Source organism: Arvicola amphibius, chromosome 2 (genome assembly GCF_903992535.2).
Source record: "Arvicola amphibius chromosome 2, mArvAmp1.2, whole genome shotgun sequence".
Taxonomy (NCBI): Eukaryota; Metazoa; Chordata; class Mammalia; order Rodentia; family Cricetidae; genus Arvicola; species Arvicola amphibius.
In genome coordinates, this window is record NC_052048.2 from 115,889,583 (window position 1) to 115,911,527 (window position 21,945).

The 21,945-nt window shown below is 39.3% G+C and overlaps 1 protein-coding gene across 1 annotated transcript in view; it reads left to right on the forward strand.

Annotated features, from left to right (window-relative positions):
- Nucleotides 1–304: 304 nt before the first annotated feature.
- Nucleotides 305–21,945, forward strand: part of LOC119806863 (S1 RNA-binding domain-containing protein 1-like) — a 74,056-nt gene continuing 52,415 nt past the window's right edge. Inside the window, exon 1 of the mRNA XM_038318923.1 lies at nucleotides 305–384. Coding sequence (XP_038174851.1) covers nucleotides 376–384 — 9 coding nt within the window. The 5' untranslated portion in view covers nucleotides 305–375. The remainder of the gene's footprint in view (nucleotides 385–21,945) is intronic.

The window sequence follows — 21,945 nt, forward strand, 5'->3', positions numbered from 1 at the left end:
GAGGCAGGAGGATTATCATAGGCATATAGTAAGTTCTAGGCCAGCCAAGGCCACAGAGGGAGACCTTGACTCAAAAATAATAAATAATGCCTGTAGTCTTGCTGATATAATTAGGTCTGAAATATTGCATTCATTCCTTTTTGCAAAGGAAAAAGAGAGAACTTTGAAACTTAATTAAATTGGAGGTGGGCACTAGAGGGATAGGTTAAGTATTTGTATCATAAGGACATAACCTAAGTAATGATCTGAGTACTGTTTTTTACATTAAGTCATACTTGTTTCTGATTCTGTTTTTTTTCAGTTTCCATAGCAAGGCGTGTTCAAGATCCATTAGCTGAGCTAGTGAAATTGAGCCGAAGCACATTGGAGTCCGGAATGTACCAGGTAAAGCAATGTGGATCATTTGGTTTTTGAAATCTGGCAATACAAAGAGTATGCTTAAACCTGGCATTATATTTAACCATTACTGGAAGTAGATTTTCATTTTCAAAAGTTATACAGTTGCTAGGAAGGTAGTAAAGTTTCAACTCTCAGGGAAAGAGAGACTACTTTCCTTTTTTTTTTTTTCCTTGTCTTGATTATTTTGATCAGGTTTAAAAGTTTGCCCATAATCAGATTTAAAGACTTTTGAAAGCATTAAGCCAGGCATGGTGGTCTTTTTAAACTCTGTTCTAAAAATGGAGGTACTGTGGACCCATTGGGCGTGTGGCTCTTTGTATTAAACCAGAATGAACTCTTGCTTGTTTCTGGTCTCCCAGGAGAAAACTGGTATTTACTGTGACCTTTTCTGCATTCATTCTATTTGGTCATTAGTAGTTTCCGGTTTTTGACCCGGAACAGTCTAAAGTCTCGTAGTTGGTTGCTCCAGTGACATCATCACTGTGGTTTTTGTAGATACTGTATTTTCAAGTCTTGAGGTTTTATGTATGTACTGAGTGACTGAGGACAGCAGTAAACCTTGGCAAGTTGGACCCTTGGTGACATAAGAATCATATAGAGAGCTTACAGTACATGGAGTCCAGAAGACTCATGTCAAAAGTATTCTCCTTTTTGTTGAAATTCTTTCCTACACTATTCCTGTGATATGCATTTAAACTCCCAGCTACTCAGGAGGCTGAGGCAGGAAGAGTCCTTGCATTTATAAGTTCAAGCCCAGCCTGGCCAGTGTGCAAGACTAAATAGTCCTGGTTATTTGGTTTAGTTTTTTGATACAGAGTCTTACTGTAGCCTAGGCTGGCCTGGAAGTGCATAAGTAGCCTAGGATGGTCTCTAAGTCATGGCAATCCTCCTACCTCAGTTTCTTAAGTGGTGGAAATATAGGCAATCCTCCTGGCAAGAAAGTACTTCTTAGATCTGAATACTGTATTTTCCACCCTAGTTTTCATAGAATTTAAGCAGAGTGCTGCATTGTACTTCTTTCCTAGAGAAGTATTATGTTAAGTCTCGGCATCTGTGACTACCAGAGATGGAAGAAACTCTAGAAATCATTCAGTTCTACCCCATTACTTAACACTATACACAACCAACATGCTGTGCCCCCAGAATCAAACAGTGGCAGAATTTGGATTAACATGTCACATGGATTATGATTCAACCGAGAGTATTAGCATTTTATGATAGCTGGTGGTAGAGCTAACTATACTATTTTAATGCTTATTGTTGATTGAGTTAAGAGATGTCTTTGAGATTAGTTATACACTGGGATGTGTTTGTGGGTACATTTCCACAAAGGGCTAATAATGGGGGGAATTGTGCTCTTTTTGTGGGTGGACACCACCTAGTAGACTAGAGAGGCAGAGGAATGAACGGAGAAAGGAAGGAGAGGCCGGAGCAGCGCAGGCATGCTTCTCCCTGCTTCCTGGCCACCGGGAGGTAGACCGCACCGCCTCACTATTGTTTCCCTGTCCTAATGTACTGAAATTTCGGAAACGTTGAGCCAAATAAATCTCTTTCCCTAAATAGTTTTGCTCAGGTATTCACATTGATAAAAGTCTAACAAAAGATGTTTAACTGGGCTTGTTCTTTTGGGGACGATAGTCATTAAGGGATCACTAGAAATACCTGGTATCTAAGGAGTACCACCTCGCGTTTTTGTAACATATGCAGATGAAGTTTTGGAACACCTCAAGGTCAGAGAAAAGAGAAATGTTTCAGTTTTATGGAACCCAGGAAGCCTACCAAGTTTTTGACAGTAAGGCTGTCTTTAAGTCTTTAGTAGTAGAGGACTGACCTCCAGGTTGGAATTCAGACGCAGTCTTAGTTTCAAAGAACCTTGAATTTATTCCAACAGCACTGAGAAATCACAGGCAAAATTTAATCAAGGTAATGGTATGATTTGTAATTTTAAGCATTGGTTTGTTCAGTCTGGTGAGAACGAATGAGTCAAGGAAAAGCAGGACAGCTAATTAAGTAGCTGTTAACTGACCCATGTGAGAGGAGGTGGTGCTCGGACAACACTGGTGGCAGTAAACGTAGAAAGGGGTCTGTTTCGTGGTAAGTAGGGGTTAAGGATTGTTAAAGTAAGTATTGTTAAGGATTCGCTCAAAGAGGTGTACTGTTACATGTTTTATGCCTTGGTACAGAAACTTTATGGATAAAGATCATTAGTTTCACCTTGAACACATTGGTTTGAGATACCTAGGAGATATCCAAGTTGAGTCTACTTGTCTGAGACTAAGGGAATTAGCCATGCTAATTCAGGGTGCACATAGTTGAACAGATAATGAAAGCTAGACCGACTCACTGTGTTCTTTAACTGCACTACCACCCCCAGTGTGTCGACACCCTACATTCCAGGAGATGGCAGAAAAGACATATGCACGTGAGTCTGTACCCAGGGAAATGCATATTTCTGTGAATAGCTGCAAAAATAAGAAGTCACATCAATGGGTGGAACTCAGGAATTTCTAAAAAAATATTAAGCATGAATAATAGTATAATTAAAATAATAATAATAATAATAATAATTAGAAAAGGCCTGGTGGGCCTATAGCACAAAACACACACAAGTCATTAGTTAACACAAAAGCTTGAAGCCAGATGATATGTTAGGGAAATTATTTACCATAAATTTATATGTATTGTATGATAGTTACATATTTTATTGTTAAGAATTTAGATTATTTTCTTGTTGATTTGTAAGCATTTATGTGTTAGTTTATTTGAAACATTTACAGAAATTATATAAACAGCCTGTCCATGGCATGTCATCATTAAAAATTCAGGCTTTTGAGCCACATAAACTTGCAAGTGCCTATTACCCCAGATACTTGGATAATTAATAAGAGTTCAATACTTCCCTAGGTACCACACCAAGACCTAGTCTCAACTACAACAACAATACTCACTAAGTTTTATTAACATGAGAAATCACTCTTGATGTGATGTTTTCAAGTTACACAGAGTTGGTAGTGCAGCAGTAAACTGGTCTCAGAATGCAGTTGTGAGCCTCTATGGAAGAAGACAGTACCTGGCAGGCTGGATGGATGAGAGATTTTCAGATTTTCTATAATGAATATGTATTTTATTTTAATTAATATGTATTTTGTTTTAAAAAAACATTTATTTCTATATCTCAGCATATGGACCATGTAATGTTAAGTCTTCATACTGTGTAAATCAATAAATCATAGTAGGACTGACTTTCTTTTCATTTGGGTCCACTTTGATTTTGATGTAAATTTTATCCTGACTTAAAACACAAGAATGGCCAGATAAACATGGCTGACTGAGAAAATAAAAGTGTTCACAGAAAGTTAGATGAAATAGCAGAAACTCCAGTGGTGTTTCAATGGAAACTGAAGTGCTTTTGGTTTGATGGCAGCTAAAATCCCTGCGGCAGTGCTCCAGTTCTTGTCTGAGAAAATGAGGAGAGTTGATTTTAAAAACACATGCCTGTCATTATTTCTGGAGAGCAAGACAGCCAGTGTGGTCGAATGACAGCATATCCTTGATTGACCCCTAAAGACTTTGCTGGAAAGTGGCTTGGTGTGACTCCCAAGAAAACACTTCCCGGGCAAGAGCAGGATGACGCAGGGCTGCCTGGGTTGGGCTGTGTGGGATGTGGGGAATGATGGCTTAACTTGGCCTTGTCATACCCTGAGTTTAAGTTTAAATAAGTTCCATTTACTGGTTCTTTGTTTCTTCTTGGGACTATGTTCTTGCACTTTTCCCACTCATTAGCACCTGCATTTGGTAAAGTGTGTGTCTGGTGAAATAGCAAGGACTCAGAACAACCCTCTGTCTTCTGTTTACCTCTCTGTTAGATCATTGGTGCTGTTATAGAATGAGATGGTTGTGCAAAGTAAAAAGAAAATCACCTAGCCATGGTGCTACATGTCTTTCTAGTAGAATCTCATAGATAGCAGTGTGCATTTCTCCTCTCCTCTATGGGATCAATTGTGGGCTAAAACAAACAGGTAAATCAAAACAAAACAGGCAGCTCTTCATGGAGAACTTACTCGACACTTCCAGTTTAACCTGCAGGCCTGCTAGGTGTCATTTTGTTTAGGTCTATGAAGGTAAGGCTTCTCATCTTTTTGGTGTCATTTGCTTAGACTTTTGTTTTTTTCAAGACGGGGTTTCTCTATGTAACAGTCCTAGCTGTCCTGGAACTAGCTCTTGTGGACCAGGCTGTCCTCAAACTCAAGAGATCCACCTTCCTCTCCCTCCTGAGTGCTGGAATTAAAGGTGTGCACCACCACCACCCGGCTTGCTTAGATATTTTAAAGCACATTAACTACTGAGTAATGTGTCATTATAGAGTGAGACTCTTCTGAGTCCACCCATAGGTGTCTGGGTGACTTGCTTAGCTTGGTACTGTTATTATTATTAGCACTGATAACTAAGGCAAAGGTGAAACAGAACACTTCCCAAGCCAAGGCATTGGCCACTGTGCTGACTGGTTTGTGTCAGCTTGACAAAATTCCATAGTTTGACTACATAGTGTGACTACAGAAGGACAACACAGGAGCATACGCCTATAGCTGCTTTGAAAGAAGCGTGGAGGGGGAAGCAGGGCGGCACACCAGGAGGGTGTGTACGCTCTCTTCCACCGTGTTGGACTCTAGACCATTGGTTAAATACATTATATTATTAAAAATAGGCAGAAAAAATGGGTCAAATGCTAAATATGCCCTAACTTGGGAACTCTGACTTTCAGTCAGTTTTTAATTTCTCCTATGTTTATGTCTAAATGTGTGAGGGTTCAGATGATTTTTTTAAAAATATATTAACAGAAAAAGAAATTTTCATTTTTCAGTGAAAAAAAAAATGCTATCATAGGTTGTATTTGTTTCCCTAGTGCTAATATTGATGTTTTTGTTTGAGACCTAATCTTGAACAAAATTTAATAGTCTTTAGAACTTGCTTTGATACTGTCTTGAGAACATGTTCTCACAAATACCATCTGTGAATTTCATGATGAAGTATCATTCTTCTGCTCCTTGGTAACTATAGAACTCTTGCTCGGCCAGACTGTTAAGATTCATTTACAGGGCCACTGATGGCGTCCTGTACTCTTAGCTTACAGCACTTCCCCTTTTGCTTACTCTGAAGTAGTCTGAACTAGAAAGCCTAAGCTTGAGCAGGAAAGCTTAGAAAAGAAGACTAACCCAGTTCAGACCATACCCCTCAGATTTGATTTTGCTTGGTCTGGGTAGGGCCTCACATGGCAACAGGTTTTGTGACTCTAGTATCCCGACCCTATGAGATCCCCAGAAGCTACTTAGTATTGCCTTAGCATGGTTATAGTGCACATTTTTTTTGCCCTTTCAAGAGCTATGGGATAGGACGTTTGGGGGAATGAGCCTTATAGCCTGTTTTGTCGGCTTAAGTGTGGGAGCCCTGGTCTCTAATACTTCTTATCTTGGATATGCTGGTCCCCGTGGAGGTCTTGTTACAGTCGATTCTGGGTCAGTGAACCTGAGGCGGACAATGAGATTCTGTGTTTCTAAAAAGCACCCAGATTATAGCAAGATACCATGCTCAAAACCTCCCAGGACCCACCTGAGGTGCTACTGATCCAGAATAGGATTGCCATAAGGGCGTCTGTTGTCTTGACTGTACATTACAGAGTCTGTGATGTAGCAGGGTAATTGGGAATTCTTGTCAGGTAAGCCAAGCATTGGAAGAAGCAAATTATCAATATTACATGAACCATCACAAGGAGTAAATGGGATTAAGATTTGCCATTCATGTTTAAAATGCAAAAAGGAAAAGATAGGGAAGGGTTTATGAGAATAACATTCAAATTAAGGAAGACTTTCTGGTGTGCTGCTCCACACAGGGAGACCACCGGAAACAGTTGTGCACTGCACACTTTGGGTAGAAGAGCAAGGTGTTCTGAGTGCTTTTACCATAAAGAACTGATGTTTGAAGAGATATAGTTAACCTGGTTAAAAATAGTATAATATATACAAAGATCAGGCATCATCTAGTACTTCATTACTATGTACATTTTTATGTATTGGCAAATAACTTTTCAAAATGTAAGATTAATATAAAGAAAAATGGTGACCATAACAAGAATAGTTGGCCTAGTAACAGAGAAGTAAATCAGCAGTGAACTAAGGACTGAAGGAGAAGTGTACATGAGAGACACACATTTATAGATCTTTAAAGAAGGTCAGAGCTGGGTCATTTTTAAGTGTGAGTTGGAGGTTAAGGAGGGTGGAAACTGAATAAAGGAGGGGACACATATACAGGAGGAGAAGCCTGTGCAAGGAAATGGACACGAAGAGTTGGAGAAGCTCATGGTTGTGTCTGGTAAAAGAGATTGAACCCAGGGCCTCACACATGCTAGGAAAATGTTCTACTGTACACAGCCATTTACACAACACACACACACACACACACGCATGTACACATGATACATTTTATGAAACTTCACTCAGGCAAATATATTGAAAAATCTTTGTTTTACATTTTGAGCCTTAAAACTTTTTATTCCTTTATATTCATTTTACAAATTAGTAGAGGTCTACTTCTGTAGCTTGATCCATTTTCCATGAGCCTATTGACTGCCAAAGGGGTGGGGGGGGGCATAGGTGTGCGTATGCATGTGCACACATGTAGGTGTTTCAGCCCTAGCATTTTCATCTCTGAGTGTTGTTGATTGTTTCACTGAATGATTACAGTAAACTCTTTAAGATGACATGGTTTTAGTATTTCATAAACAGCCTTCCTGTCTCACACCCCATTTTAGTAAGTTACTTTGGGCATATTCCTTTTTTTAGAGCCTTGTTTATTCAGACCTTAATGACCTGAAGATGTGTTGTCTCATTCACCTGTGGTCTACTCTGATTTTCAGCTTTGCTGCTTTTCCCCCACTGAGGATTGCAAGACTTTGAATTTAGTTCATAGTAGGTGGCTGTCCTTGTGAAAGCTTTGTTTACATGCCTCTAAATGTGATTTGTTCCAAAGCTGAAGTAGTGACCAAAATGAGGTAGTGAACGACTAATTCCACTTTGTTTTGTCTCCTTGTATAATGGTACTTTATGCCCAGTACATGGAGGCAATAATAATTAACCTTTTAAGAAAGTAATTCCTTCTTTACTAAATCTGCCATTTACTCAATAACCTGAGATCATAAAATGTCTTCTGAAGATGCTTTATAGCATTGTTTTCCTATGGTGAATTTCGGTTTAAAATTGGCTGTTGAAAAATGTGGGAGCAGTGGAAGCCCCGAGTTTGTGTGAAGTCCTGAGTGAGTGTGTGTAGCTGCCATGAGCCAGGCATGCCAAGGACCCTACCCTCAGATCATGGGGAAAATGGCCAAGCTGTCCCTTGGAGTGAAGCACAGAGGGAAATGGCAAAACCTTCCCTTCTGGTCCATGTGTGGATGTTGATAGTGTGCTGAAAATGGCCACCATAGCTTCCAGATGTTTACAGATTGAAGACTGCTCCTCAACAGAGTTTGCCCCTTACTGAGATTAGACAAACCTGTCCCTTTGATCCAGCTGCATACCATAAATCCCACCTCCCTGCTTTCTGTATGTAATGGGCACCCCTCGCTCAGCTGTATGCCGTGGTCTCACCTCTGTTCAACTCTCCATAAACACACTAAGCTCCCAGGATGCCAAGTCTTCTTCATCATCAGAGAAGCCAGACCACCTATTCCTTTTTTGTCTCTCTGTGTCAGGCACTTTGTCTTTTCTGCATTTCCTCATTGCCCCCAATCAGACCAAGTTCTTATAGACCGAGTGAGAAATCGTAGGAAGGTTGTTTGTGCTTTTTTCTGTTGTTAGTTAGCCTGAGAGACTCTTACTGGGACAGGGAAGAATTGATTTGCATTGCCCAGCACCTCTGTTTTCTCTTGTCTTAGAGAATAACTGGGGAAGGAAGGATTGCTGTTGCTGAGAGAACTAAGGTTCTTTCACACACGTCTCTTCTGTCTTCACAGAAGTAATTCTTACAGGACAGGTGGGAGGAATGCTGCGCTAGTGTCAGAAATCAGCCATCGGTGTTGCTACGGACCATTGCCTAGTGTGTGTTTATCAGAGATTCCTCATTCCAGTGCGATTCATTGGGATAGGATCTTTGCTTTAAATATTATAATTTAAATATTTAAATATTTAAATATTTGCTTTAAATTCTGATATTTGCTATCAGAATAGAAGTTTATTGACTCTCTTAATCGATCCTAAAAAAAGTTTTTTTAATATGTTATTTTATTGCTTGGATATGGACAAATGGTATATATAGTACACTATATACACTATTTCTATATATACTGTGTATATTATACTATGTATGTATATACATACATGCATTGAACAGCTTTAAGAGGACTCTAAAAGAGGCAGAGGCAGACAGATCTCTGTGAGTTCGAGGCCAGCCTGGTCTACAAGAGCTAGTTCCAGGACAGGCTCCAAAGCTACAGAGAAACTCTGTCTCAAAAAAAAAGTACTCTAAAAATGTTCAGTTTGAGTATTTATATAGATATAATTATGTCAGAGTTACTGGAATATCATGGAGAATCTTTTTTTTTTTTTTTCAAGACAGGGTTTCCCTGTAGTTTCTAGAGCCTGTCCTGGAACTAGCTCTTGTAGACCAGGCTGGCCTCGAACTCAGAGATCCGCCTGCCTCTGCCTCTGCCTCCCGAGTGCTGGGATTAAAGGCATGCGCCACCACCGCCCGGCTCATGGAGAATCTTGAATACAATTTTTATCTTAGTCAAAAACTATCTGCAGTATAATAAATAATATTCACAAGGGGGTAGTTGCCAGGCGGTGGTGGCGCACGCCTTTAATCCCAGCACTCGGGAGGCAGAGGTAGGCGGATCTCTGTGAGTTCGAGACCAGCCTGGTCTACAAGAGCTAGCTCCAGGACAGGTTCTAAAGCTGCAGAGAAAACCCTGTCTCAAAAATAAAAAAAAAAAAAAAAAACAAGGGGATAGTTGAATAGTTGAGAGGCTATGGGTACAGCACTATATATATCTCACATGTGGAATGTCCTGCATTAAATTCCCAGCACCTTAAAGGGATGTTGAAATTATCCCTGAAATTTATACTGTAAGATTATAAATTGTACTATATAATTAATGACTGAGAAAGAAGAGAAAATGTATAAATATTAAAAAGGCCACTTCTGAACTGAGCATGTAAAAGTGTGTATTTTGAATGTTTGGTATCTGGTACATTCAAAAACATTAATCATAACTTTGTATGTGGAAAGCTATTAGTCACGGTTTTTAAAAGAACAGCACTGGTAATTATAATTGCTTGAGATCCCGTTACATTTTGTATCCAAAAGAAGGCATCATCAGTAGCATAGTGACAACACACATTAAATCCATGTTCCTATGGAGACGGCTCGGATGTAGACGGGCTAGATGATCCGTGAACCCTGTGTCTGCAAAGTGATTATAATGTGACACAGTGCAGGAGAGCTGTACACTGATTATAGCGTGTATTCACCAGTGGCATGCGACACTACCAGATCCTTCTTTCATGGACAGTTGCATTGCAGTGTCTTTCTATAGTCATAGAGAAGAATCTAAAGGAGCGAAAAATAAATCAATCCCAGAAGATAAGAATTTATGAAAGTTTTCTTTCCCTCTCAACTATTCTTAATATTTAATACCATTTGCTAGAAAGAAAGTTCATTTGCTAGGAATTATAGAGAATTCTCTTTTCAGTCCTCGGGAAGAAAAACATCTGTTGCCTGACATTTTGAACAACTGATCTTAGAAAACAGCTTTGCTTGGGGGGCAAGAGTGCTACTTGCTTGGTGCTGTAGGACACTGTTAACCAGGATGAGATGTATTCTGTGATAACCACGGGCAGACGTGTAAGTTGTTTGTTGCACAGTTGTAAAATTGCATGCTTTCAGATGTGTAATTGAAAGAGTCTCTCCTGCTGTGTCCAAGTCTTTTGTTTGATTATTTATTTGGAATAAACGGGCCCAGAAGGTATGAGTACAGTTAGGTTTGGTTGGAGGGGCAAAGACTTTCTGAGGCATGATGTGCAAGTGAGTGTTTTTAACTCTCAGAGGTGTGATTATGTCATAACAGCCATAACCTCTGGGCTTACTTTATTACTTTTATTAAAACAAATCTGTATGGGGGTGCTGTGTATATTTTGGTGATGAAGGAAATGAGGTGGTTAATTTATTATGTGAACAGCACTTTCAACTAACCGCAGCATGATTCACTGAGGGTGCAGTGGAAAAGCCCAGCTCTGCAGACATGTCTGCTGTTTGATTTGTGGACCTTAACTTTCAACACCAGAGTGTGAAGTTTATCTACAAAACAATTCTTTCTTTTTTTCTGTAATATTTTTTGTCTAATTTTAACCTTGAAATTTTCCTTCATTTTATTGTGAGCACTTACTGAATCTAAACCAAACAGTCCTTGCCAATGACCTCAAGGGGAAGGTGGGGCTGAGAATCCATGTGTGGGGCCATTAGGAAAGTGGGTAACGTAGCTTGATGGTTTCTAAGCCCCTGTATGTACTTCAGAAGAGGTCTTGATGGAATAAATTGACACCGTCAGGCTTCAGTAAATGAAGATAGAACCAGACAAGGGTGGGGGAAAGTCAGGCGTCAGATGTCTTCCCCTTCCTGTGCTGTGTCCGCACACAACTACACTGGAAAAGTCTCCTGCAGGAGCCCCTGACAAGTGTGTATTTGTGGCTGGAGGGTGGTTGTGGAGGAGCTGAGAACCTTGCACCACATAGACGTGGTGTACTACAGAGTGAGGTAGGAAGGGAACCTAACATCTGACTAGCTCCCGGTGCATATAAAGCTCCTGTTGTATACTTATAAACAGCCGTAGAGTGCCTGGGAAGGCTGTTTTCATTGGAATTGAGCCATGCCCAGCATAATCTGCTGATGTGAACTTGCCTAGAAGGTGAGTGAAAATAGGTCATCTTTCCAGGGCACTGTTTGAAAGACTCTTTCACTTTCCAGATTTGCCAGTAAGTAGCACTCATTTATAGACCAAAAATTAGAAATCAGTCAGACATTGTATTGACAAGAAAAATGAAGGCATTTAATATCTGAGACATCACCAGTTTTCATGAAGTAAGAGTAACAATCCCTTTTCTAGTTCATCTTTTCTTTGGGAACTAGCAGACCATGTTCCTCTTCAGAGTCCTAAATTTACTTCAGAAATGATCACTCCATAACATACTTTCCGGAAAGGGCTGGCGATGGCAGGAGAAACTTTGTTCGTGGAGTTTGAAGAGTTTAGAGGGCAGTGTGGGCTGCAGCGTCTGTAAGCGTGGATGGGAATGGTGGCACTGGGCAGGTGCTCTCAGTCATCACAGCCAAGCCGTTCCAGTGACCATGTGCCCAGACATGCCAGGCTGCTTTAGATTTCCCCAGCAGTAATGGCCATCCACAGCCCCAACTATGGTAGAAATTTAACGTTAGAAGAAGTTAGATAGTAGGCAAACTTGTTTTAGCCGTACTGATTGGGTCTCTCCAATTCCCATGTCTTCTCACTGGTAGAAGAAAACCATTTTGGACAAATAGTCTGGGAAGAGACACTGTTGGACAATGTGTGACCTAGAGAAAGTGGGTTTCTCTTCATAATGTGTTTTTGTTTTTTGCTACATATTAAAAGATTGAGATTTAATGATTATACTTGAGAGCTGCTTTTTAAATCCAGTAGTCTTACTTTTCTAGATACCCACAACTTAGTGCAGAATTTCACAGCTGTTTATAAAGCCTGGTCCTGGAGAAAGCGTGATCCCTAGTGCGTCTTTCGTCTTTCACCTTGCTCTGTCTGCTTGCTTTAGTGTGTGTCTTTGTACTTCTAATAGGCTACAAGAAGCTTCCTGCTTCCTGAGTAGTTTGTCCCTAGTCCCTCGTTCCCACTTTCCCACCACCCCCACTTTCATATGGTTTGACATACAGCAGGCTTTTTAAAAAAGAGATCCAACCATTATTTATAACTTGAAATTTACAGAGATATGCGATAACATTTAGGCAACTTTTTAGTTTTTCATGTACAAATTTGTGGATGTGTTAACAAAAGTTAGTAGCGTAACTGCACCCAGGCCTGGTGATGGCAGCAGGGTACAAACTGTGTCCAGTCCAGTCTGTTCCATGAGGTTGACCAGCAATAAATGTCACCTTGCAATTGAGAGGGAGACAAGAGGGAAACAATTTACCATTAAGTTTGTAAAAGGAAATTTGAATTCTAGGTTAAAATTCTTAGTTAATCATTGTATCGGGGCACAAAACTATGTTCACTGACCTATGCCCATCTTTGCAGTCGAATAGCTACAATTTAGGGTGTGTTTAATCAAAGTTTCCCTGAAAGCTAAAATTCTTACCCAGACAGAGCCTGTCTTAAACTTAAATTACACAAACTTTCTCATGGCACCATCCTCATTTTAGCGTGGTTCAGTGAGGAGAAATCAGCCTCGGGGCATTATGGCTTTAACTTGCCACGTCTCCTGGGGAAAATAATTTCACTTCTTCATGCTCTTTTGGAAAATAAGGATATCTATATGTTTTCTAGAAAAATGTTTAAAAGACAAAGAAAAATGGACATGAAACTGTCTGAAGATTAAGCTATGGAAGTGCTTTTGTTTCTTAGGAGACGTTAAATAAATTCCATATACTTTAGAATTCTGTAGCCTTTGTTGCTGTTGTTAAAGTTCGTTTTATTCCAAATATTTATTCATATGCTAAGCTTATCAAGTATTCATCAGATCTTTTAATGTCAAGCTCTCTCAGTTCATACTGGCACATATAAACATGTTCATTCCTGTCTGCCAAAGGCGAGGAGGACAGAAGAAGCTGTAGGAGAAACTTCCAGAACAAAGGACCAGAGTGGCAGCCTCACTATGGTCATAATCCAGGAATGAGGAAGTGAGGCCTGAGCTGCCTCTCACCAATAGTAATGACAGAGTGTCTGGCACAGCGAGAGACAGGCGTTTGGAGTTGACTTGGGGCATGCACGTGAGACTTCTGTTAGTGATTAACTACAGACTTTTATCCAAGTCTATAGTGCTTTACTTGTTATCTGTGCACATCTGATTCTTCTGTTGTGGTTCATATCCAGTGTTTAAGTTGATTCACTGTTCTGGAGGTGGGAGTAGAAGAGAGTAGAATACTTAAAAGCAAACATAGCCGCTACAACAGAAACAGATTCCCTCCTTCCCTGGGACCCAGATCTGCCTATGTGTTGGCAATAAAAAGCAGCTGTTTGTTTGTTGACAGCCTGCCTTTCCTCTCCCATAATCAAGCTGTTCCTAATCATGTAATTACTAGCTCTTTACTGTTTGAGGCTTGTTGTAGATTTATAGTTGGTTGCATAACGTTTGCCAAACGTCATCGTTTAGATAAAAAATTAGTGATTCTCCCGTAGTCATTCTACTGAAGTATGAATGTGGGTTGTAATAAAAGAAAGATGCCTGGAGAAACTTCTGAAGGGAGTGCAGAGGGACTTTTCATGCATGTTTTCCGAGAGTATTGGTGGTGGTGGGTCTCAATGTAATTCTTACCTTCTTGAGGACCCACAGCCCTTCTGAGAGGCATTCTGGTCTCTGCTTCCGTGAATGTAGTTAGTCTGCACACATGCAGACAGTAGGAAAAGTTTGTTCTGATCCAGAAGGCCACCCTTGGTTGCCCGCTATCCTTTTGACATTTCCGTCTAGAACACTGTTCTGATGGGAAAGACAGGAATGAAAGGAAATGAAGTTAAATCAAGTTCTTTGCATCTGCAATGATGGTTCAGCCTCCAGGGCAGCCTTCCCAGCTGAAAAGAACCCGAATGTGCCTCTTACTGTAGAGAGGCTTCCAGGCCAGTTTATAAACAGATTCTTGGCTCTATACTGCAGAGAGTCCCGTTTAAAATGAGAAGCTCTGTGCTCTAGCAAGAGAAGTCAGAAAGGTGAGCTGCCGCTGCTGCTCCAGTTCATTTCAGTCACATCTGTAGGCGCGATGCTGTTCTTGGAGAGGAAGGTGATTTAGAAAATCCCCTCTGAACTGCAGAGTAGTCTGCTTGTGCTTCCTAAGAGTGTCTTTCGTGGCTCTGCTGTTGGCTCGATACAGTAGAAATTACAATGGAATTCTCCCTCTGGTCATACAGTTATAGAAATTAATTATTCTCTGTAGAAAGGTGTAATTTAAAAGCTGCAGTGGATAGTAATTCTGTTTGTGAGAGACTGTCTAGGAAGAGGAATGTTAGTTTAAATTGTGTGAAAAGTCAAATTTTGAAGTACATATTTTATAGTATATATTTTCATCGTGCTCTTGCTGGATCTTCCATCTGAAGTTCACTCTCTTCTAAAAGTGTAAGTCATAAAGACACTTTTACTTTCTAAGTGTTTGTCAAAGTCAAATGAGTCGAACCCTTAATGGGAATTAGATTAAAGGTCCCTGGTGACAGTTAATACTTGGGGGTCATTCCCAGAATATGACATGTTCTGATTTTGCGACCTGTGTGACTCCAAGAAAATGGCATTTTTTAAGCTGATTTTAAACCATTTAATTGCAGTTAATATCAAGATTTGATCCTTATCTTAAACTCTAGCTATATACCACTAGGTTGGAATTCAAAACGTAGAGATGAATCGTACCTGGCTCCAGCGGTAGGAGGTGGTGTAGGCTTTCTCCTGCATGCAGCTGCACCCGTGGTGTTGCGTCCTATGCCCAGACCTCTTGCTCTGGTAGCTCACATTCAGGTGCACAGCTCAGACAAATCAATCACAGACGATCCATTTAAAGGTGCTTTACTGCTCGGATGTCAGGGGAAGAAAATTCAGTTGTAATTTTGAGAACTTCATCCCCAAATCATTTAATACTGTATTTCATTTCAGCTGCTCAAGTTTAGGTGGATAAACATCTATCTGTTATAAATAAAATGTGTTCAGATCCTGAGTCTAAATGGCCTACTTGAGGGAGTGACAGTGTGCTCGGGGACATCACAGGATAGTATTTTACCTCATTTCATTTTCTTTTTTAGATGTTACTGTCTGGTAATGCTTTCTCTAAAACTGAAAATCCATTATTATCAAGCCATTAAAAAATACTGGCTTATTATCCAGTGATTAACATCCATGGCCTTTATTTATGAATCAGATTCATAAATGTATATATTTTTTCTGTCAGTCATTGTATAGAATTTCAATTTTGCTCTGCTTTCCATTACATACCATGAATTATATGAAATTAATTTAATCGCTACTACAAACAGAAATTGAATGTGCCCTAATCCAGAGTTACATTGTTTGCTTTTACAACTGTAAGTCATAAGTAATTAATTTTCCTTGGAAAATTAATTCACTTACCATTCCCAGTAGCATCATGTGTTGACACAGGGTTCTAGGTAGTTTAATATTTTTTTTTTTCAGCATGCTGGCCTCAACTTTAGAAGACCTTAAATGAAAACAAATTAAAATTTACTCAAGTGAATATAATTTGGGCTTATTTAAAATAAGTGTTGTTGATGTCACCCAGGTAATGACTCAAAAACTGTACTCAAACTTTGCAGAATCTACACTAGTATATTAACACATTTGAAACACTATATCTTTGAGAAGCTGTTTATATGATAGTAGTCATTAGCATGTTCCAAACAAACATTTTCCAGGACTGCCTTATTAGACAGTTCAGTATTTGGGGATGTTTGTCATTTGCTGAGCACACAGATGTAGAAACTTACGTGTTGGAGGCTTTGGCCAGTTAGACTAGCTGACTGTCCTGTCTGCATCTCAGAGCTTATTTCCAAGATCTTTCTACCTCCAGCTTCACTTGGTAGAAAGATCTGGCGAGCGTTTCTTAGAACATGAGAGCTGCCCCGTAAACACCCAGGTAATTGTGACGCTACTGATTGTGCTGCTCTAGTTCTTCCGTGCTTTCCTCCCGCTTCTCAGAAAGGCCAGTGTGGAAAATGAAAGGAGTAAAAGAAGTCTTCCAGCTGAAGGAATTAAGGTCCATACTGCTGCTTATATTTTGGGAACTCAGAAAATATGAATAAACCAAATTTAGCTTCCTTTTGCGTTTGCCAGAAGGTTATTTAGTAAGGTGAGTCCCCCCCCACCCCCCCCCCCGTTCATAGAACTCTATAAAACGTATAGTGTTTATACCTCTGTTTGTATTTATTTAAGTCACTAAGGTGAGCTCCAGTGATGGTGGCAGTGTTACATTTTAAAAAGTGGGGGCTTATTTCATAAATGTGCCTTTGTCACTGTGGCTTTAGGGAGGCATGAGGTTAGCCGTGGCGTGCTCTCTATGCCTTTTGGAAAGAGAATTAGCCATTTAATTTCAGAATAAAAGAAGCCCGAGAATACAGAATCAGCTCTGTTACTTGTTCTTCTGTTCAGTGTTTTCCAGCTTTTTGCCCTGTGCAGTGTCCTGGGAGATGGTTTGCTTGCTACTCTACTATGGGGAAGCAACAGAGGAGTCCCTTTCCTTGGGTTCCTTTTCTGCTTTCAGAAGTAGGAGTGTGGCTTTCTTCTTTATCATCTTCAGACATGATGAGAACCGTTTCTATGTCAAGTCTGTGCTCTGACCCAAGTACAGGTGGTTGCATGGTCATGCTGTTGAAGAGAGTGATCTCTCACGTATAACTAAAGCAGGCAGTAAGGACAATAATTATTCTAAAACTTTGTCTCTTTCTCTCTCTACCACGTACCTACAGTGTGGTTATGTGTTCATGTTTTGTAATAGTGTATGTATTTTTATGCTGTTTCTGAAATGCCCTTTATTCTGAAACAAATCAAACAGATTTGCTTTATCTCATTTTGAAGTTTGAAAATATTGATTAATAAACATTTTTACGTTCACAACATAGTTTCAGAAAATTAAATTCAAATGAGAGGAGTTTGTTTACTTTTTTGAAACAAAATAGGTATTTTCAGAGAAGTATTAATTTTAATGTGAACTAAGGCAGTAGGGGATAATGTGTACAAACAGGTCTCCAAGTGTGGAAATATGAGGTGCTGAATTTGAGCTACATATGTTTACCTAAAATTGACAAATAGAAAGCTTATATAAAAGTTATGCATTCAAGAAACAAAATTTCAGAGAAGCAAAATTCACTATTTTTTTTTAGTTTAGGTTAGAATAGAAAAAAGCAAGACTTTATCATAGAAATATAAGTTTTTAAAATTTTTATCTCATTACCATGGCACAATTTTGTAACTTGGTAAATAACAGTTATAAACATGTCAAAACTGTGATGTATGTCACACCTGGACAGATAATTGAATATCGTGCAGATGTCTGGGATCTTTGTTCAGAATCTGGCTTCAGTTTGATCAGTTATACTTTTTTTTGGTCCAGAAGCAGAATGTAAATAACGATAGCTGTCCTGAAATTGCCCCTGTGGTGTGGTAGAGGTGAGTTCCGCAGACCCTGCTCAGAGACGCTGTTGATGCTTTATAACGTGAAACTGTTCAGTGGGCCCGGCCAATGACACTGAGTGGAAAGTTAATTTGTCCTTAAAGAAAACTGCACAAATATCCATTTGCTTTCTGTTCCATGTTGTTCTTTCAAAAGACCGAATTTAAATATGTTTTTACTTCTACTCACAAAAGTAATAATTAAATTAAGGTGATACATCGGAAGGTAAAATGGCAATTTGCCACCACCTAAGATTAACAACAAAAGTCTCCAGCTTCTTCAAACTGAATCATGCTCCCGTGATTAGCTCATATGACCTGGATTCTACGCAGTAACAATGGGACAAACTGTGTTACACGTTGACTTTTACTAAATGCTCAAATCAAATCACCAACAAGGGAGATAGTCCTGTGCTGAAATATCCCACTGTTGTGTGCCTGTTAAGACTGCCTGCCAACCTGTGGCGCAGAAGATAGCTGGCCTAGATAGGCTTTTGTGCCTGCAGCATCATTTGTGGTTTGGGATCATCTTCCATCTGATAAAAACATGTTTCAAAAGGCTGTGTTTATTTAAGAAGGTGGGACAGTTTAAAAACTTCCCCTGGGTAACTTTGAAGTAAACTAGAGATTTGTTCCCCTAAAGCCGTGTAGCAGAAAGTGAGAGGACTAGAACCCTTAGATTATGTCCTGTCTCTGGACTGTTTTATATTCTGAGTAATGCAAATTTTTTTCTCTATTATAATATTTGAAGAACGAGTTTTTAGTTGTGATTTTTCATAAATCAGGCTTTCAAAGTAGAACTTCTTCCCAAACTTCACCACTCACTTTGATTTGTGTAAATTTCTAGGATAAAGGAACACTAGCTAGTTAAGAACCCCCCCCCCCCCCGCCTTTTTAAACTTAATCCTTGTGAAATCTATAGAGCCCTCAAGTGTGGGAGTTTTGCCTTTTTCCTTTCTGATCATATAAACAGAATGGAGGTTAATATACACGCCAGTTCCTCTCCTGTGCTGATTAAAGAAATGTATTGTTTGTTAGTAGCAAAGTTGAACTTACTTTAACATTGTTGTAGACTGTGTATGCTGTAATATAGAAAATAACTTGAGCAATATGGAGTGAAATAGATTATTCTGTCTGGTAAGGGTACTTAACTCGGGGCCACCAAGGAGCTTGGTCATGATTGACAAGCATCTAGTGGAGTCTTTTCTTTTTCTTCCTCTTTTTCCCCCCTTAGCAATGTTGAAGTCAGTCAAAGTATATATACAAAGCTGGGTGAATACCAGTTTCCCCAGTACAGGGGCTATTTTTTTTTTCAGGAAGTCTAACTCAAACCAGATGTTTTGCCTAGATCTAGAGTTTGTGGCTGCCAAGTATCTCATCAGAGGTCAGAGTTCTGGGCTCTGGGCCCTGCTAGAATTCCTTCACAAATTGCTATTCGGTGAGGTTTTAATCCTAATGGAAAGAATAATGTGCTTGTAAAATCTGCAGTTATTACAAACACAGTATACATATTGTGAACTTCAAATGACTACATATTTCACTCCCATAAACAGGGACTGCAGATGGATGCCCAGTGCGATAGCTTTAGACATACTAACTAAAACCTAGCATACAGTTTATGCCACGTTAGCCATTTGCATTTGTAGTAGTATCCTAGTGACAGCAATGCCTGTGTCTGGATGACACTGGGAACAAACTTGTGCTTGCCACAATGACCAATTTTCTTTCTCTCTCTCTCTCTCTCTCTCTCTCTCTCTCTCTCTCTCTCTCTCTCTCTCTCTCTCTCTCTCTCTCTCTCTTCTTATCCAGCTGTTTGAACACACAGGAATTCAGAGCTCTCAGAGATAAATATTAGATATTCTTGCAGGAAGATCTGGGGATGTGACGGTAGTGGGTGAGAAGTCCTCCAGGTAACAAAGAAGGCTCCACCTTGTCAAGATGCAGGGATCTGTGTTGAGAAACATGTCTGTTGATATCAGATGCATTTGCTCAGATTTCTTTAAAATGGTGAATGTAATTGTGACTCTTGGGAAAGAAGAGAGATTAGCGAGGTTTATCAATACTGTATATTTGATACTGTCGATATTATTAAGTGCTTATTTAGGGGCCCTGTTGTCCCTGACCATAAGCCCAGGAGAAATTCTGAGGTACCTAGAGTGTGAAACCCAAGAATCCCTATTTGGCTATTTGATAAGTGTGTTAATTAGACTAGACCTACTAAAATTAAATCTGCTGTTGAGGTAAATGTGGCCAGTTTTTTGTGTTGACAATACAGTAGAAGTTTAAATTTGCAAAAAAAAAAAAAAAATAGAAAATTGAAAAAGTGACAAATTCTAATGTCTGTGAATTTTGACATACCATACAAAAGCATCTTTTGGTCCCAACAGTTTGCAGTATTTATTTGGCGATCCCATTCTAATTTCCTTCAGTTTTTGTATTTAAGTGACACCAATATAGGATTACTAAATATGTAAATACAGCTCAAAAAGGTTCTCAAGTCTTGGAAATAAATAAAAGTGGTTAACTCAGGGGCTTGTAGAATTCTAATAGGATATGTGCAGAAGGGTAGTGCTTTTAAACCACCAGTCTTGTTTCGTGTCTATAAAAGAAAATTAATATTGATGCCAGCTCTTCTGCACAGACTGGCCATTCAATTGGTGTTGGGAGGGGTCACCATCCCTATGAAGAACTGACTGCCCTAATTGCTGCCAGCAAATGAAGAAAAAAAATGTTGAAGTGTGATACAAAGAGATTTTGTTTGGAAGATCTGTAACCTATCAATTTCTTTTAAAAAAATTTTTCTCCCTCCCCTTCTTCTCTCCCTCTCTTCCCATACTTATCTGTGCTACATGTACATGCATATTTCTCTCTCTCTCTCTCTCTCTCTCTCTCTCTCTCTCTCTCTCTCTCTCTCTCTCTCTCTCTCTCTCTCCCCCCCCCCACCCGTGTGTGTGTGTGTGTGTGTGCGCGCGCGCGCGCGCACTTGCGCATGTGCTGGAGAACAAACCAAGGGCTTGAACTAACAAGGCATAGATACTACCATTAGGCTCCCTTTCCTACTCTAAATGTTATTTTCTGACTGATCTTTTATTGTTGAATACCTCTAAAGATACATGATTGGCAGATCTTCCACCTAACCATATTTCCTGTTGTACATTTAGAACTTTTCCTTTAGATTTTTCTGTGTTATGTAATAGTCTACAAGAGGATCTTTCTTGAAGACAGGTTTAGTATTGATTTGTGATGTTTTTGTTGTCTTTGATATTAAATGCAGTAAAATAATCTGTTTTTAATCCTGATTTTTATATGTTTATAAGCCTCAGTTAGTAGATTTTTCCCAAGAAAACTAGGGGATACCATCATCTATTTCTGTAAACAAGTAGAGAATAAATGTCAAAACTTAAGTCTACAGTTTATTCTATGTGGCATAATCATTCAAGTATAATTTAAAACAGTCTGAGACTATGATCATATAATGAGAAACAAACAATTTCATATTAATGAGAACCCATTTGCCAATAATTCTGTCATTTGTAACTTGAATCAGTCATCACCCCTGCAAATAACCCTTTCAAGACATTATTTGCAATTTTGTCCTCTGCTTTCTGTCCTTGATGTTGTGAAAATGGCTGTCTACTGTTACAGGAATGAAAAGAGATCCCATTCAAACATCTTTTGTGTTTCCACTTTCAGTGAAAAATGTTTTTCAAACCTGCAGCTGGTTATTTCTGCAGGAGTTCCCACTTATGCTCAGATTTGATTGACATTTTGAAATGGCAGCTTTTCATGAAAAGCTGTTAACTTGTAGAATTCAGTTATGGCACTAGGACAGACTGACTTTGTTCTGTGCCTGGGACCTGTCCAAACTAAATAGAACCCTGCATCTGAATTTAATAGTCTACTCGGCCTAGATAGGGCACTTTGCCTTTTATTTTTCCTCTAAGACTGATGCTTCTTATTTGTACTAAAATGAATTTGATCGATATTCATCCCAACATCCTTCTGTTCTGTAGTTGCATTAATTGGCATATAGTCATCTTTTTGTCCCTCCTCTTGACCAGCTAATGGACCAGGACAGGTTTTCATTTTTAGATAAATACTAATTGAGAAGAACTTCCTAATTTGCAAGTAACATTTCAGAGCA